At 38.5% G+C, this 13,907-nt stretch overlaps 1 protein-coding gene across 1 annotated transcript; it reads right to left on the bottom strand.

The window, feature by feature from the left end:
- Positions 1-5,535, bottom strand: LOC109558711 (lysozyme C, intestinal isozyme). Its single transcript, XM_019960044.2, has 4 exons — positions 5,370-5,535; positions 3,985-4,149; positions 1,951-2,026; positions 1-805 (listed from the first exon to the last, which is right to left on the bottom strand). The coding sequence occupies exons 1-4, from the start codon at positions 5,503-5,505 to the stop codon at positions 739-741; spliced, it is 444 nt and encodes a 147-aa protein (XP_019815603.2). The 5' UTR covers positions 5,506-5,535; the 3' UTR covers positions 1-738.
- Between the last annotated feature and the right edge of the window lie 8,372 nt (positions 5,536-13,907).

The raw sequence follows: 13,907 nt of genomic DNA, 5'->3' as shown, positions 1-13,907 counted from the left end.
AGCAATTAATTCAACGCTTGCAAGCTCATCTACCTCTGAATTTGTCATAAAGTGTGAATCTAAGTTAATAAAATTAAGGAAAAGCATTAGCTTGTCTAATCCTTCTTTATGTTCCAGAATCAGCAAGATGCATAATGAGTTCTTTACAAAGGCTAAAATAAGTTGATGTATAAATTGTGAGTTTATTTTTAAAGCTATGTAAATGCAACATTTCTACAAAAACATTTAAATCAAAGGCCACATTGTATGAAAACAAAATTCTTAATTCAGGCTGTTTTCATAGTTAGTCATTTGACTAACTGTCAAATTCATCTCCTTTTGGCTGGACAGATGAAAATTCACATGCCTACACAGTGGGACTTTGCCCAAGATCAATTCACTTAAAGATATTCTTTTGTAATATTTGTGTTAAATATTGGGGAATACTTGTATCATTCAAAATTAAGTCTGGGTTATTTCTTTGATTAAGAACTTAATGTACTAGAGATACATTTGCTAACTAAGGTTTTAGACAAATATTCACCAGCATTAGTTCTGTTAAGAACCTGAAAAATGTTGTAGTAATATCAAACAATTAACACATGAGGTAAACATCAAGCCTCTTAGAAGAAAGACCACATGCTCCTGCTTCTGTAAAAGCATTATTTGTTTGAAAGAGTGGCAGTATAACATTTTACTCAACTATTACTTCTTAATATGAAAAAGAGACAAATGAGCAGAAGAAAGAAAACAACAGAGTTACAGTTTGCAACCCCGAATATAACTGCTGACATCTCGGTTTCGACACTTGTTTTTCCACGCCACCCTGTAGAGAAAGATGAAATACATGGTAATAAGGTTAAAACATATCTTCATTGTGTTATACATATTTCAGATCCTTTGGGAGAACAAAATTGTTTATTAATATATGAAATACAGGCTACAGACCGATCCAAGTATTGCTATTTATTAACTGGAGACATGTATACCAAGGAGTTCACATCTCTCCCAAGCCTTCACTAGAGCACAGAATGCTGAACACAAATATTGAGTCTTGTGTAGTCCACAACACAACTGCAAAGCGTGTTCCAAATTTACTTACTTTCGAAATTAATTTCAAGATATGACAAGAATTGGTAGAGTATGTAGAAACTTAAAAACTCTAGAAGCCCTTAAAATAAATTGAGGAATAAAAGAATTAGATTCTGAATCGGTTAAAGTAGATTATTTCTATGTAATACACTGTTGAGCATAAATCTAATTTTTTAGATTTTCAGTTCTCAGTAGCATACCTTGGTCTTTGAGAATATTCCCTCACTTGTCTCATAACAGTAGGGTAAAACTATAAAACAGTAGGGTAAAACTCCCCCCGACCCTTTTTTTTTAAACCGCACCACATGGCCTCTGGTATCTTAGGTTCCCCAACCAGGTACCAGACCCCCACCTCCTGAATTGAAAGCACAGAATCTAAACTACTAGGGAAGACTGCAGGTCTCCCTTTTAAAGCCCAACGCATGCCTTGCTCTGTAAAAGGAACTTACATAGTGTTGCAGTTTGAAGTTTATACTTCAAACACAAACAAACCAGCTCATAGAAAAAGAGGTGAGATTTATGGTTACCAGAGGTGGCTATTGTGGGTGGCGTGAGGGGTGGGGAATTGGATGAAAGCAGTGGAAAGTACTACAGACTTCCAGGTATAAGATAAACAAACACTAGGGATGTAATGTACGACATGATAATATAATGAATAGATCAGAGTGTAAATCCTAAGCTTTTCATCACACACACAAAACTTTTTCTTCTGTTTCTTTAACTTTTTATCCATTGAGATCATGGGTGTTCACTAAACTTACTGTGACAATCATTTTGGGGTGTACATAAATCATTTATACTGTACACCTTAAACTTATGAAGTGCTGTGTGTCAATTATATCTCAACAACACTGGACGGAAAACAAAAAAATAACATACCATGCTGTAATGCCTTGCCTACTGACAATCGTCTTTGCACATGCTACAGCTTGAGTGATGTCATCTTTCAGCATAGCTGAAAAAGAAGTGGTGAGAAATGAGGAGAGTGCTCACAGGAATTTCATGTAAATTTTAGGTTCAGCCAGCTTTATTCTCTTAGGCTGAGGAAAGAACAACTAAAATTATTTTTTTAAGAGTCCCTTTATCTGTGAATATTGGGAGAAACTCTCTCCATTCCATCTCACTTGGCATGAAATAAAGCATTTTGTTTCTCATTTGCCAAAGTCATTGGAAGCTCTGGAACTATTAACAAATATGATAGAAGGTTCTCTTTTCACTGGACACTGTGAAAACCAAACAAAAACAAACAGAAGAACCTGGTCTAGCAGTTTTTTGCTCAGCAATTCTACTAGTGGAAATTTATTCCAAAAAAAATAATAAGATATGTACCCAAGATATATATGTTAATACAAGAGCTGGATTGATAAATTTTAGAATATTTATATAGTAGAATTCTATTCATCCAGAAAAAATAATAAAGATTAATATTTGTTAAAAAATTATTTTTTACAGTAAAGAGCAAATTGTAAGCTGGTAAATATAGTTCAGTTTCATTTTTGTTGAAGCACATTGCTTACATGTTTGTGGGTACAAATGTGCATGATACAGCTTTATATTCATGTACATGAGTGATATATATCCTGAAAGAAGATGTGGATACCAAAAGTTACCAGTGGTCATAAATCTCTGGGTAGTAAGAATTTTTATTCAATGACCACAGATTATTATATAATAAAAAATAATTTTTAAACCCTAACAATTAACTGAATACAAAAGAATATCCAGAAACTAATCTTCTTTATTAGGAATTTTAATATTAAAAATTAAACAATATCAAATTTGCAATACTTCTCAATATTTTATGCAATAATATTATATGCAATAAATATTGTATGCAATACTTCTCAATATTTTATGCAATAAATATTGTATGTATGCAATACTTCTCAATATTTTATGCAATAAATATTGTATGTATGCAATAAATATTGTATGTAAATAAATATGTAGCAAATACATATTTGCTAAGTAGCTTCAGTCGTGTCCGACTCTGTGAGACCCCATGGACTGTAGCCCCTCAGACTCCTCTGTCCGTTGGGGTTCTCTCAGGCAAGAATACTGGAGTGGGCTGCCATGCCCTCCTCCAGAGGATCTTCCCAACCCAGGGATCAATCCCGTGTCTCTTACGTCTCCTGCGCTGGCAGGCAGGTTCTTTACTACTAGCCTCACCTGGCAAGCCCTAAATATTGCATATGTTATCTCAATTTGAAAAGGAACTCAATAGAATATTTGTTTCATTCTGATTAAACAAATCCATATATTAAATTGTTAGAATGATAGTGATTAAATATGAAGTGTAGTTTTTAGAGATGCACAGTAAAGAATTTAGAAATGGAAAGTAATAATGTTTCTAATTCACTTGAAAATCACTCAGCAAAAAACCACCAACTGGATAATATATACATAAAAGCAGTAAACATGACAAAATGTTAACAACTGCTAAAGCACATATTATACTGTTAAAGTACACATTTATGTTGATATACTAATGTTTCAAATTGTTCACATATTTAAAATATTTCATAATCAAAAGTTCTTTCATTTTCCAACAAAGGAGTATATATTTAAAACACACACACACACAACCTGATTATCCCTAAACCTTTCCCAAACAAGGTAAGTAGGAGGAATAGCATTGCTCTTTACAAAGCATCAACAAGTCCAGTTATAATAAAGTGATAGATCATTCCAAAATTTTTTGTATGTTAACAAACAGCAACCTTTTATGATACCAGCTGTTTAATTTCTTACTTAAGGACTTAGGTAGATAATAACGCATTTCTAGAAGTTAAGATGGAGTTTTTCTAGGTCCCTCATGAACTCTTCAAGACCTTTTCATTTGTATTAAATCTCTCTTCTTATAGGTACCACCAAATGGGACCTGTGCCATCACTTAACATTATCTTGTCTTACCACTGCAGGATACACCACAGCCGTTAACTGCTTTTGGGGTTTTGCCATCATTACACCACCATTTGCTGTTGATCTGAAATATCCCATAATCAGTGCTTTTGCTTCCAGGATTGTAGTTTGTAACTCGTGTGTTATAACGGCTTTCTCCATAGGTCAAACACATCCCTGAAAAAAAATGTATTTTTAGTAATAAACAGCAACATCATATGCCTTATATTTCATAGCACAATTCTATTTTACTAATGATTTGTTTCAGAAGCATAAAGATATATTTTACTTGTAAATATTTTAACACTTGGTGTTGAGGGCCCTTAAGAGAATTCTTTTGTTAGCCAAACATTTGAAAATACTAATGAAATAAGATAACATATTGCAAAAATATTAAAATAGCTGTGTCTTCTATTACTATTACCCTTCCCGTGCTCCCATCCCTAGGTAAGATTGAGCCTAGAGTGGAAAAAGCAGCAGAGTTGGTGAGTCATTAGCAGCAGATGTATATGCTAATGGGAAAATACCTTTATTAGAAAAAGTAAGGATTTTCTAGGAGAAAGAAAATTTCTTATGATACCTAAAGGTGAATTTGGGTATCAAAATAGAATCCAGACAAGAATCATAGAATAGGAAAGACTATGTCATCCAGCCAGCCAGCCAGTTGCTCATTCGTTCAAAAATAACTTATGGAGGGGAAATATATGAATTCAATCTGAAAAATACAGTGAGGACGTTGACAAATATGGACTAAAGTACACAGCCACTTTTCCTTAAGGTACATCTTTAATTCTGTGGAAGAAAATGAAAATTAATTAATGGAGAGTTAAAACAATAAGATATATTTTCATGCTGCATTTCAGGGATCCTTATGTAGATATTGATTGAGGGAATTAGGTTCCTACTGTCCCTGTTTTAAGAGTTCAATGTAAGTTTTAAAAAACTTTGTTTCAAAGCTCAACATCATGGTAGGGGGATTAAAAATGAAAAAAAAAAAAAAAAAAAAGCAACACTGCCTACTTAGGCTTGCAGAACACGAGTTCCAAACTGGAAATGAGTAGAGTCAAACACCAAGGGCTTGACAGACCTATCCCAGCTTCTGAAATATATCTTAGAGTCAGCCTTCATGTGCCAGCTGGCAAATTTAGTGGCACTAGAGGAGTATATGGGAATCTGGCATGCTTAGAATGCTATAGAATTTGACCCTCCCATGACTCATTCCTTCACCTGGTACATCTGATTCTAAAGGAAACTTTGATGTTTTTAACCATTGTAAATGTGCAAACCTGCCAAGAAATAAAAAGGCCCATTCACTCAAAGTCTCTTTCTTCTTCCTCTGTTAGTGTCTGTTCCACACCTGGCTAACTGTTTGAAAGGATGAAGAAGAGTTAACTTACAATTTGCCAGGCTGACTCCCTTATAGCCATCCAGTCCATATCTTCTCAGAGTTCTGGCAAGCTCACACTTCTCAAATTTCTTGCCCTGGACAGTGACAGAAAGGAGGAGAAGCCCCAGAATAAGGACAGCCTTCATGTTGACTGAGAAGCCAGACCTCCAGGCTGACCAGGGTGAGCTGGACTTGGTATTTAACATCTTTTCAGTTCCCTCTTCTCTGATCAGTTTGGGGGCTCCACCCTTGGAGACATGTGGAAAGCAGGGACGTTTTATTACTTCACTGACACTAAAAGTTTTGTTCTGTATGTTTGCAGAGGGATATTCTGGTGTCCTAAGAGTTAATTGCAAGAAAATAATGAAATATACTGCTCAGGAAGAACTGGGATTAGCACTATTGAATTTGAGCAACTATAAAGGAAAAAAAAAACCCTGAATGAACATTTTACACAACTGAAAATGAGTTCCCATCTTGATTAACATTCACTTGCATGGTGTTGTTTTATATGCTTTCATTATATTGTCTTCATCTTTTTCCTTAAAATTGTATTATATACATTTTTATATATGTATATATTTATTATATACATTTATGTATTATATACACAAAACAACATGACATGCTCTCTGGTGTTCTGACAGGAATGTAGCACCACACCATGTTGCTCAACCAGATTCCTCTGCCAACTTTTTTGGTGTCTATTACAAATTCTTATTTTATGAATCAGTGTTTTACTATAATAAGTAAGCTCATGTGAACAATATTCCTAACTCCTTTCTGACAATGTCTTATTTCACATTTCCATGTTAGAACATATAATGCAAAAGAACTTAACAGTAAAGTCTACAGAAAGATAACAGAATATGCCACCTAAAAATCTTCCCCTTTAGCACAAGGATTATTTTGAGCTGAAGACAACTGAGAAGAAACAGATCCAAGAAAAATTCTCTGCCCTCCTCCTGTTTTCCTGAAAGCAAAGCATAAATTTGTGCAGATATTAATCACCAACAACCTTGGTGATTATTGACACTTATCAGCCCCAAGACAGCAACAGAGGATTCAACAAAATAACCTTTACTGAGTAGCTAGTATCTTCCATCAGTTTCTAATGTATTTATTGTTCCACAATTTGCCAACCTTGAAGCCTAGCACTGGTTTCCTCTGTCTTGTTGCTACTTTAAAAGTATATTGTTCTTTGGTCAAGATAATCTGTAAGTCCAAGTTCTAACCATGTTTTTAAGTTACTCCCGCTAACATTTCTCATAAGTATATATGAGATCTACATGTTAATATACTTGTTTACTTTTCTCTTGTTAATCTTTTGCACAGAACCCCAGCCAAAAACTTAATAAGGTAAAATGAAACAAAAGTTTCCTCCTCTACAGTTTCTAGTGATGAGAATGAGACAGTGAAAGGTTGGAACACTCCACTCTCCCTGGAGACTGCAGTTGAGATATGGGATAACTGACAACAGGCCTGAGAATTTTTACCGTCAGTCTCCCAGCTCTCTGTCTGTAGTGCACAGTCAAAAGAGGAAGATAACAGTTTTTCCTTGTCCCTTTGTGAATTCACACTGGCAGAAGAAAAACATTTGTGAAAATTGATCTTGAATTGGGACTCTTGTGAATTTGGTTTTGGTAATCAACACCTATGGTTATTGATTCTTAGCCTTCCTGAAGGAGTCATGCTTTCCTTTGTCACTGTCATTTGTCAGAAGAATGAAAAGCCATGAGATGAGAATCTCCATTTGTTTTATGTATTGAGAACTTGGCTTTGTCACCAGTGAGAATACTCCCTCTGGGTCCTGCCACTGGGGGGTGCAGGTTGTCTGTCAGGCTTGCATCAGCAGCTAGCCAGCCAGCTGGGAGCCTGAGACATGAAGTGACAGGCAACACTCTCTTTGTCCAACCATGCCAGCCTTTAGGGGAGTTTGAATAAAGTATCCAAGTCCATAAGAGGCCATAATGGCCTCTACGTTTGTTGCCTGGTTTTGAGGGGAAAACTCTCCTAGTAGTATCATCTTCTGGTAACACAGGTTAGGAGGCCAGTGATTTAAGGTGTCACTTGGTGGGAGATAGAGGTTTCTTTGCTACCTGTGACATGGAAGGTCTTTGCTTTCTTAGGCTTTCTCTGGAGAGGCTCTGCATCTTGAGAGGGCTACATTTCTTAGGGGACACCTCTCATGTCCATGGGTAAGCCCTAATATTGTTTTTTTTTTAATTTATTTATTTTAATTGGAGGCTAATTACTTTACAATATTGTAGTGGTTAACATCAACATGAATCAGCCACGGGTGCACGTGTGTTCCCCATCCAGACCCCCTCTCCCACCTCCCTCCCCATCCCATCCCCCAGGGTCATCACAGTGCACCAGTCCTGAGCACCCTGTCTCATGCATCGAACCTGGACTGGCGATCCGCTTCACATATGATAATATACACGTTTCAACGCTACCCTCTAAAATCATCCCACCCTCACCTTCTCCCACAGAGTCCAAAAGACTGTTCTTTACATCTGTGTCTCTTTTGCTGTCTCACATATAGGGTCATCATTACCATCTTTCTAAATTCCATATATATGTGTTAATATTAGTATTTTTCTTTCTGGCTTACTTCACTCTGTATAATAGGCTCCAGTTTCATCCACCTCATTAGAACTGATCCAAATGCATTCTTTTTATTGACTGAATAATATTCCACTGTATATATGTACCACAGCTTTCTTATCCATTCACCTGCCGATGGGCATCTAGGTTGCTTCCATGTCCTGGCTATTGTAAACAGTGCTGCGATGAACACTGGGGTACATATGTCTCTTTCAATTCTGGTTTCCTTGGTTTGTATGCCCAGCAGTGGGATTGCTGGGTCATATGACAGTTCTATTTCCAGTTTTTTAAGGAATCTCCACACTATTCTCCATAGTGGCTGTACTAGTTTGCATTCCCACTAATATTGGTTTTAAGTCATAAAAAGACTCACTGGTTTGAAGTCAGAACTGAAATACGTATACTGAAGATTTGTAGTTTTATACCTAAAAGGATTTTTAAATTTTTATCTATTTATGGCTGAACTGGGTCTTCGTTGCTGCATGCAGGCTTTCTCTGGTTGCTGCAAGCAGGGGCTGCTCTCTAGATGTAGGGAGTGAGCATCTCATTGTAGTGGTTTCTCTTGTTACCAAGCATGGGCTCCAGACCCCTGGGTTCAGTTGTTGCAAAGGGTACCCTCAATAGTTGTGGTGCAAAGGCTTAGTTGCCCCTCAGCATGTGGAATTTTCCCAATCAGGGATCAAACCCATGTCCCTTGCATTGGCAGGAGGATTCCTAACTACTGGACCACCAGGGAAGTACCTAAAAGGACTTTTTACAACTAAGTTATTTTATTTTTGGCTGTCCCGGGTCTTCATTGCTGCGCGAGCTTTTCTCTAGTTGTGCAGAGAGGGTGCTGCTCTCTAGTGTGTGGGCTTCTCGTTCTCATTGTGGTGGCTTCTCTTGTTTTGGACCACAGGCTCTAGGGCACACGGGCTTCAGTAGTTGGGATTCATGGGCTCAGTAATGCAGGTCCCAGCCTCGAGAGAACAGGCTCAGGCATTGTGGTGCACAGGCTTGGTTGCTCTGGGGCATGTGGGATCATCCTATATCAGGGATTGAACCCGTGTATACTGCACTGGCAGGTGGATTCTTTACCACTGAGCTACCAGCGAAGACTGGTTAAAGGATTTTTCAAAGAGCTCTAATCTGGACAGGTTCAACATTGGAAAGGAGTTCATCAAGGTTGTATATTGTCACACTGCTTACTTCACTTCTACACAGAGTGCATGTGTGCCTGCATGATAAGTCACTTCACTAGTGTCCAGCTCTTTGCAACCCTGTGGACTGTAGCCCACCAGACTCCCCTATCCATGGGGATTCTCCAGGCAAAAATACTGGAGTGGGTTGCTATGCCCTCATCTAGGGAATCTTCCCGACCCAGGGATAAAACCTGCTTCTCTATGTTTTCTGCATTGGCAGGCGGGTTCTTTACCACTAGTGCCACCTGCAAAGCCCTCTATGTAGAGTACATCATGTGAAATTCTGGACTGGATGAAGCACAAGATGGAATCCAGATTGCTGGGAGAAATATCAATAACCTCAGATACGCAGATGACACCACCCTAATGGCGGAAAGCAAAGAGTAACTAAAAAGCCTCTTGATGAAGGTGAAAGAGGAGAGTGAAAAGCTGACTTAAAACTCAAAATTTTAAAAACTAAGATCATGGCATCTGGTCCCATCACTTCCTGGCAAGTAGATGTGGAAAAAAATGAAACAGTGACAGACTTTATTTACTCCAAAATTACTGTGGACAGTGAGTGCAGTCATGAAATTAAAAGACGCTTGTTCCTTGGGAAAAAAAGCTATGATAAACCTAGACAGCAAGTTCAAAAGCAGAGACATTACTTTGCCAACAAAGGTCCATCCAGTGAGAGCCATGGTTTTTCCAGTGGTCATGTATGGATGTGAGAGTTGGACCATCTGTCTGAAGGCTGAGCACCGAAGAATTGATGCTTTCAAACTGTTGTGCTAGAGAAGATTCTTGAGAGTCCCTTGGACTGTAAGGAGATCAAACCAGTTGATCCTAAAGGAAATCAACCCTGAATATTCACTGGAAGGACTGATGCTGAAGCTGAAGTTTCAATAATTTGGCCACCTGATGCAAAGTGTGGGCTCACTGGAAAAGACCCTGATGCTGGGAAAGATTGAGGGCAGGAGGAGAAGAGGGTGACAGAGAATGAGAGGGTGGGATGGCATCATTGACTCAATGAACATGAGTTTGAGCAAGCTCTGGGAGATGGTGAAGGACAGGGAAGCCTGCTGTGCTCCAGCCATGGGGTCACAAAGAGCTGGACACAACTGAGTGAGCAGCAACAACAACCTTCAACAAATGTCCTCTTGATACCTATAGGAAGATCAGATTGAAGAAAGAGAGGAGAGAGAAAGAAAGAAAAGAGAGAAGTATATATAGAATACCTTGGCTAGTGTGAGAAAAACTAAAACACTTCCTTAACAAGATTAGGATGGGAATATCGGAGAAAAACTTCAAGAATTGCAAATGGTACTCAAGTAGGTATAAAACTTATGTAAATATTGATAGCCAGGAAATAGCTTTGACAAAGGTCCAGAGAATATACAGAAAGGCTTGATAGATTTTCCCTTACTCTGTAAGCAGACCCCATCAGGTCCAGACCCCCCCATATTTGGGGCTGGCACTACCAAATAAAAATTATCGAGCTATATTATCCTACCATCAAAGAAAAGAAAAACATTATAGTACTTATCCTAGATTTCTGTTAATAGGCAAATATGCCCCTGAGTTCCTTCTTAGATAAAACCTACAATTCTTTCTCAGTCCCTTGGAAATGCTGACCTTACCATATCTTTAAAGTGTAAGCATCCAAAGAGATAAATGCTGACTAAAGCAAACATGGGACTGGGGGGAAAAAAAAGAGAGAGAGAGAGAGAGATTTTATAAAAAAAATAAATAAATTGCTATTTGGTATTTCCATAAGCTCTCTTGGCCCTAGATTTTGTTCACAGACTCCATAAGATTATTTATTAAAGACAAGTAAAAATCTTAAAAGTACATTTCCAGAAATACTGGTAAAACACTTCAGCCATCTGAATGGGTAAACTTAATTTGTTCCATCTGCCAGAAACACCATTTAGATCCAGCTCTTCTTTTATAATAATTATAAGAATATAGCTATTCTTTTTGCTTTAATTTACAAACCATAGAAGTTTATTTCTCATAGTTCTGGAGGCTGGAATGTCCAAGGTCAAGGCACTGGCACTGTGGATTCTTCTACAGGTTCTCTTCCTGGTTTGCAGCCAGGGCCTTCTTGCTGTTCCTCACATGGTAGAAGGGTCTCTGTGGGGTCTGTTTTATGAGAACACTAATCCCATTTGTGAAGGCTCCACCTTTATGATCTGAGAACTGCTCAAAGGTCTCATCTCCTAATATATCATCTTTGGGGTTTTAGGATGTCAACATCTGAATTCGGGGGAATACAAACAATATAAATATTCTTATATAAGTTCATCTCAAGGTTCAGTGGTAATGTTTTGAAATTTTTATCTCTAAAAGGGAGTTAGCTTCCTGCCCTAGAAATTTGCTACCAGTTGATAATTGCTTAAATGAATATTCTTATGTTTCAGGATTAGTTCTCAAGAATTTTCAGTGTTCTGGGACTCTGTCAAGTGATCTTAATTAGGAGTTCTGGGTTATTGAAAAAAGGGGGAATCTATTAACAGGTCTTCCTTGACTTACTGTGGGGTTACATTCTGATAACCCATCATAAGTCAGAAATAACATAAGTCAAAAATGCATTCTATACCCCTAACCTACCAAACATCAGAGTTTTGCCTAGCATACCTTAAACCTCCCTGGGACACATTCATTAGCCTACAGTCAGGCAAAATCATCTGACACAAAGTCTGTTTTAGAATTAAGTGTTGAATATGTCATGCAATATTGAATATGCTCTTGAAAGTAGAAGACAGAATGGTTGTCTGGGTACAGAATTGTTTTAAGTATATTGGTTATTTACCCTTGTAAACAAAAGGTAACACTAGCCTGGGAAAAGATCACATTTCAAACTCCAAGGATATTTTCTACTGAATGTGTCAGGGGAAGCACAGTGATTGAAACCACCCTCCCTGGCCAGGCACCATAGTAACCATCTGCATGAGTTGTTTTATGACAGGAGAACCTGATAAGGAATACAGAACTAATAAGCCACCACCAACCAGAAGAGTTCGGGAAAGGTTGAAAGGAGACACCGCGTGTCCGTCCACTTCCCAGAATCCCTCTCGCTAGCATCCATCTTGGCTGAGCGATGCGTGCTCCACCAGGAAAGACTCTGAATTAGAATGATTGGCCAAAGAACACCCAGAAACTAATCCCATCACCATAAAACCCAAGACTGCGAGCCACATGGCAGAGCTGTTCTTCTGGGTTCACTTACCCTACTGCTCTCCACCTGGGTGCCCTTTCCCAATAAAATCTCTTGCTTTGTCAGCACATGTGTCTCCTCAGACAATTCATTTCCGAGTGTTAGAAAAAAGCCCTGTTTCGGGCCCTGGAAGGGGTCCCCCTTCCTGCAACAAATGTATACCACTTCCACACCATTGTAAAGTTGAAAAACCATAAGCCATGTTGAAGTGGGCAGACCTTCTGTACTGTAATAGCAAATTCAGACACAGTGCATACCATGTCCCAGGCATTATTCTAAAAAGCTTAATATGTATTAATTCCCTTAACTCCCCTTGAAAAAGGTATTGTCAACATTGGCATTTTACCAATGAAGAAACAGAAATTCACTGAAGTGCAGCAGTTTGCCCACAGCCCTTCTGGAAGCCAGTAAAAGGCCCCCCTGCCTGCCCACCTGCTTTTCCTGTAAGCTCTACCCAACACTTCAGTAAAATACCTATTAAAGGCCCATCAGAGCGCCTCTAACAGAAAGTTGATCTGAAAGCAGGCCAGTTAGTAGAGTTGGGATCTGTGGGAAATGGAAGGACAGGCTTGATGTCAGAGTGCTGTATCATCCTTTTGTTGTTGCTGTTCACTTAGCATTCCATTTAAGGGTCATACTAAGGTACATAGAAGGAGAGGCCTACCTGTGTTTTTGTTTATAGGTTCTCTTGCATGCAAGAAGCTGACAGGGCAGATAATCAAAACTTGTAATCATTGTGCTCATTGTTACTAGGGTAATTCCCTGGCTCCACCAGAAAAATAGCTTCAGGGAGAAGTCACAGTTCCCAGGAGCCACCAAATACTTGCAAAGGCTGGAGTTTTACTTCCTCATCAAGAATGAGCCTCTCCAAAGAAACACAGGAAACTAAGTATGCAAATTCTTGAAAGTATACATTTGCCTGGTGTGAATCACTACTTGCTTAATGAGGTGCTTTGTTAAGAAAACAGCTTTGTATAAGGATGGGGGGAGAAACAGGGACAGGAGGTGGTGGAGATGGTGCTGGAAAGGGATGGGCAGGATAAATAACTGTTAGGGCAAATGTATTAATTATATCTGCAGAGTTTTGGGTTTTTAATTTTTATTGGTTTGGGTGTTTTGGAGGGTTTTTCAGGTTTGGGTGTCATTTTGGTTTGTTTTTTTGGCAGATCTTTCTCTTTAATTCTACAAGGTGAGAATGACCAAGCAGAAGACAGACCTTCTGATCTTAGTGATAGTTTCCAAAGTTACTTGTTACTCACTTGGTGGTTGTTGAACTCTGAAATCTCCTCTTTTATTTTCTGAGAAAGGTGAGAATTCAATTTTTAAAAGTTTGCACACAGAAAACATCAGGATTCTGTAAACTTCATAAGAAGTTGGGTTTTGGCTTTGTGTCTGGCAGAGAGTCCCTTTATCCAGGAGAGTTGGTTTTGATCTTTCTTAGCAACGAGGCTTACCGTGACTGCTCCTCTGTCTTCGGCAGCCACAGGTCTGCTTGTTGCCTGGTGTGTGCACCCTCTCCTCGCCTTAGCCACCCTGTGTGGACGCAGGAGATTAATTA

The sequence above is a fragment of the Bos indicus genome, chromosome 5, assembly GCF_029378745.1.
Source record: "Bos indicus isolate NIAB-ARS_2022 breed Sahiwal x Tharparkar chromosome 5, NIAB-ARS_B.indTharparkar_mat_pri_1.0, whole genome shotgun sequence".
Lineage (NCBI taxonomy): Eukaryota > Metazoa > Chordata > Mammalia > Artiodactyla > Bovidae > Bos > Bos indicus.
The sequence above is the reverse complement of the archived record's forward strand: the minus strand, read 5'-3'. Positions and strand labels throughout refer to the sequence as shown.

What these genes read in the sequence shown, in the direction of transcription:
- LOC109558711 (XM_019960044.2), bottom strand. Translation starts at nt 5,505, where the DNA reads ATGAAGGCTGTCCTTATTCTGGGGCTTCTCCTCCTTTCTGTCACTGTC. An exon ending in GGGAGTCAGCCTGGCAAATT is followed by an intron (nt 4,150 to 5,369) that starts GTAAGTTAACTC and finishes ATTTTTTTTCAG; the next exon opens with GGATGTGTTTGACCTATGGA. An exon ending in CTGTGGTGTATCCTGCAGTG is followed by an intron (nt 2,027 to 3,984) that starts GTAAGACAAGAT and finishes CTTCTTTTTCAG; the next exon opens with CTATGCTGAAAGATGACATC.